We start from the raw sequence: 4,635 nt of genomic DNA on the forward strand, positions 1-4,635 counted from the left end.
ATTCCCCCTACACCCCATTCCCCCACACCACTTCCTCCTAGCAAGGTAAGTGTGTTAATGTGTGTAACTGTCTAGCCCGTCAGCCTTTACAATGACCCCAGCATCATTCCCTTTTGCTCCCTTACCTCGATTAACCTGCCTTGCTCAGACTGAAGCAAACTCAGCTCTTGGCTCAAGCCAGCCTGGCCCCGCCTCAGGGCCTCACAATCCTGCCTGAGCTGGGCCGTGCGGGTCATGAGGCGGGACACTTGGTCTGCCACGGTGACCAGGAGTGCCCTGTCTTGCCCCTCTGAGGCTTTCAGCTCATCCCGGTGACCGAGTACGGCTGTGAGGAGGGATGAGTGCAGAGCTTCCAGCTGGGTCAGGTCCCCCTTGTAATCCGGGCAGTTCGGATCGATGAAGATGTTGATCCTGGAGCTGTCGGCCTGGTCGATGGTGACCAGGGCCTGCATCTTGTCCTGGCTGGTGCTGATGAGAGGACGGGTATCCGCAGTGTGGTGGTACTGGTTGAGGAAGAGGAGAGCTCCGGTCACAGCCACAGCCAGTAACACTGCCAGGAAAAGCAGCACCAGGCACAAGGTGTAACCGCAGCTCAGCTTCTGGAACGAGCAGGGAATTGGAGAAATTAGGATTCATACTCAATACTTAACCAACGATGTGCTCTTTCAGACTTCACCTTCGTTAATAAATGCCCCCAAACTGTTGTGGGACAAAATCAGACGCCAAGTCAACTCTGAATGGTCAAGGCTATGCCATGAACCAATCAGCACCCTCTTCTCATGCAGTAAACTTTGCTGCTTCCTTTGTAATGTAGCATGTGGCTGAGTTACCCAGGTCAATGCAAGATGAAACGTTTGCATAACGTCTGTGGCACCCATAGGTGGCTAGCATTGCTGCCTCACAGTGCCAGGGACCAGGGTTCGATTCCAGCCTTTTTCAGCAGTACTTACGATACACATGAAGGCCAGTTGGTCCATTGAGTCTGTACTGACCCTCTGAAGAACATTCATCTGTATCCCCGTTACCCGTATTTAGCAAAGTTAACCCACCTAGCCTGCACATCCCTGAACACTACAGGGCAATTTAGCCTAGCAAATCCAGCTTTGGCAACACAGTGGCTCAGTGGTTAGCACAGCTGCCTCACAGCACCAGGGACCTGGGTTCCATTCAAGCCTTGGGTGACTGTCTGTGAGGAGTTTGCACATTGTCCCTGTATTGATGGGCCAAATGGCCTTCTTCCACACTGTAAGGATTCGATGATTCTTCTACAGTTATATGTGGGAGGAAACCCACATAGACACAGGGAGAATAGACAAACTTAGACAGCTGCCCAAGGCTGGTGTTAGGTACTTTTCCCGAGGTTTCACACATGAGATGTGATTCGCACATACTAACTTCTGCAAACAGTTAAAGTTTATTAAAGCTTGTACAAGCTAGGTGACCCCCTTTGACCCTCCATACGCAAGTTGAGTCAAAGTGAGGCCCTGATCAAAGAAATCACATCCCCTTTATACAGATCAGTTGGCTAAGCTCACAGATACTCTGGCTGCTCCCCCATAGTCACATGCCCCTCGACAACCCCCAGTTACTCACAGTCACACGTTACCCCAGGTACAATGGCAGGATGAGGTCATCTATGGAGACAATATAAATGCCCTAATCCTGGGAAATCACTACGCAGATGATTTCCTGACTCAGGGATTCCCCAAGACAATGTAGGTGCGACATATCTAGCTCCAGGGAATGGCTTATGAAAGCATTTCTGAACGGAAGAGATTGAATGATAGTTTAATTTGATAACAGTAGGAGAGTAGTAACAAATGATTGTCTAATTGGGGTGTGGGTGATTCACATTTTTGCATGAATGTTATCCCCCCCCCACTTCCAGAATGTTCACTCAGTGCTGTTTAACTCTTTAATATTACATCAATGTCAGAGTTAAATTCCAATTTAATTTTTAACATTCAACTGGAATGGAACGCAGGTCCCTGGCATTGTGAGGCAGCAGTGCTAACCACTGTGCCACCCACAGGCCTGAGAGTTTGTGCAAATTGGGTGTAAGGATGAGGATTTAAGCTTTGATGGAATGAAGGTAACGGTTTAAAACTCAAATAAAGAGCTTCAAATGAAGTGAAGTTAAAGTCCACAGTGGCTTGAATAAGCACAACTGATTTTGCCATGAGTCCACTTGTTGACTGATGGCACTTAGAAGTGTTTAATGCAAATTAAAACCTACACAGTAATTAATGAGTCAAAATGCAAATATATTATAAACACCGAGGATTTTGTGCTGTGGGGTTTGTTTAGTTTTGCATGTCAGCCTCAAGCTGAATTTAATGAGACAGGATCTTTGTCAGGGTTCACTGTCATTTCCAACATCCTGGTGCCTATAGTGACTATCAGCTCTTCAGAAACAAGTGATTTTTTTTCTAATCTTCCCCCACAAATAGCCACTCATCACAAAGGGCTTGCATTTATATAGCACCTTCCTTAATGTCAGGAGGTATTGAGGTGCATTCCAACCAATAGAGTGGTCTCTAAATACTGGAATGTAGCAAACCAGCACAAAGCAAGATCCCTGAAACAGCAATGTGAAATGAACCCAAGAATTGGCTGGCTCAGTGGTTAGCACTGCTGCCTCGCAGCACCAGGGACCTGGGTTTGATTCTACCCTCGGGCGAATGTCTGTGTGGAGTTTGCACATTCTCCCCATGTCTGCGTGGGGTTTCCTCCCACAGTCCAAAGAAGTGCAGGTTAGGGTGGATTGGCCATGGGAATTGCCCATAGTGTCCAGAAACGTGTAGGCTAGGTGGATTAGCCATGGGGGATGTAGGGTTACAGGGAATAAGGATTGGGTAGGATGCTGTCCAGAGGGTTGGGGCAGACTTGATAGGCTGAATGGCCTCATTCTGCACTGTGGGGATTCGATGAATTTGCTTTGAAAATATTGGTTAAGGTGAGCATTAGTTTTTTAGTGCTCCCAGTGACTCCCTGTTCATCCTCAAATAACAGTGAAAGGCTCTTTGCCCGTGTGTCTTGGCTCAGCATCTCTGTCCTGGAGGGCAGCACCTCAGACAGTGCAGCTGTCAGGTAGCGCTGCACTGGGCTGTCCAGCCAGGGTTCTGTACTCACAGCAGGAGAGTGGGACTTGAACCCACGATGAAAATAGCCCTTGAAACTTTGTAAGCAACGTGTTCGGAGAGCTTATGACACACCTGACTCTGAGAACAAGAGGCAGAAACCCACCACATCTCATCTTTTAAGCTCCTCTGATCACCTCTCCTCTCCTCACTGCTGGAGCTCCCTGCCTTCAGTGGGTGTTAGCGTTCCTTGCTGGTGATCTTGCTGAGGAACCACTGGGTTAATGTGTCGGACAAACCCTGTGACTCTCCACACAAATCCGGCATGTCCTGGGTTTCACATCGTCACCACTGCAAATTTAACAGAACAACACACAAAGCTGGTCGTTTCTGAGTCTGTTTAATTTATTTTGCAGGATGTGAGCCCTACGGCGTTGTTGGGATTTCCATCCATGCAGTTACCCCCCTGGAGAAGTAATGGTTGCCACCTTATTAAACTGCCTGTCGTGAATATGATTGCTGGATCGCCTCAGAGGAACAATTAAGAGTTGATTAATATTTGGAAGTTTCTGGTGATGGCACAGCCCAGATCCTGTCAGTTTGGTTTTACCATCCAATGAGACCCACAAATAACAATATGTTGATGAATTATTAATCTGAATCAGTAATGTGGGGTGAGTGATTAAGTATTGACGAGTAATGGCACATGTTACATTGCGAGTCACCCACTTAGTCAGTCTGTCTTCTATAATCGCTTGTTTGTCTATCAATGTTCAATAGACTTTCCAGGTTGTCCCCTCCCCTCACCAAACCAACTCCCCAACTGCTGCAAATTAACCCCTTTTATTTCTCATTCTCGGGGCTGCTTTTACACATCCCTGAAAATAAGCGCTTGAAATTTTCGAAGCAATGTGTTCAGAGATGCTTCGACACACCTCAGGAGCGCATGGGATTTGAACACAGTCCTCCAGCATCAAAGGTAGAGGCACTACCACTGCAACAAGATGACCCGAAAATTGGCCCCACTTTGTAATCCAGAGATGCTACAAAGCACTGCTGTGTGTTTACTTTCCCACCTCCAAATTACCTGGGTTACTATGCTCTGTTATCCTCGACCAGGAAAGCACCCACGTTTCTCAGTGAATGACCAATTACAAATAGGCCCTGAACCAGATGCTGCTTTCACTGTTCCTGGGGCATGACCTGACTCATTCTTAAAGGGACCACTATTTACAACTGACAATCGAGAGACCCTTTGCACACACCTGAGGGAGCACACAGGGCCTGAGTTCATCATTCCATCCAAAACAGCACTGAACCTCCGACAGTGTGGCACTCCCTCAGCACTGACCCTCCGACAGTGCGGCATTCCCTCAGCAATGACCCTCCGACAGTGCGGCACACACCTGAGGGAGCACACAGGGCCTGAGTTCATCATTCCATCCAAAACAGCACTGAACCTCCGACAGTGTGGCACTCCCTCAGCACTGACCCTCCGACAGTGCGGCATTCCCTCAGCAATGACCCTCCGACAGTGCGGCACTCCCTCAGCACT

The 4,635-nt window shown here is 48.1% G+C and overlaps 1 protein-coding gene across 1 annotated transcript; it reads right to left on the reverse strand.

Annotated features, from left to right (window-relative positions):
- Positions 1-86: 86 nt before the first annotated feature.
- Positions 87-611, reverse strand: LOC122546095 (fibrinogen C domain-containing protein 1-B-like; the record flags this gene model as incomplete). The annotated part of the gene is made up of 1 exon (XM_043684928.1): positions 87-611. A coding segment is annotated over one exon (525 nt), but the record flags the coding sequence as incomplete, so codon positions are not given.
- Between the last annotated feature and the right edge of the window lie 4,024 nt (positions 612-4,635).

Source organism: Chiloscyllium plagiosum, unplaced genomic scaffold (assembly GCF_004010195.1).
Source record: "Chiloscyllium plagiosum isolate BGI_BamShark_2017 unplaced genomic scaffold, ASM401019v2 scaf_38035, whole genome shotgun sequence".
NCBI classification, from domain to species: Eukaryota; Metazoa; Chordata; class Chondrichthyes; order Orectolobiformes; family Hemiscylliidae; genus Chiloscyllium; species Chiloscyllium plagiosum.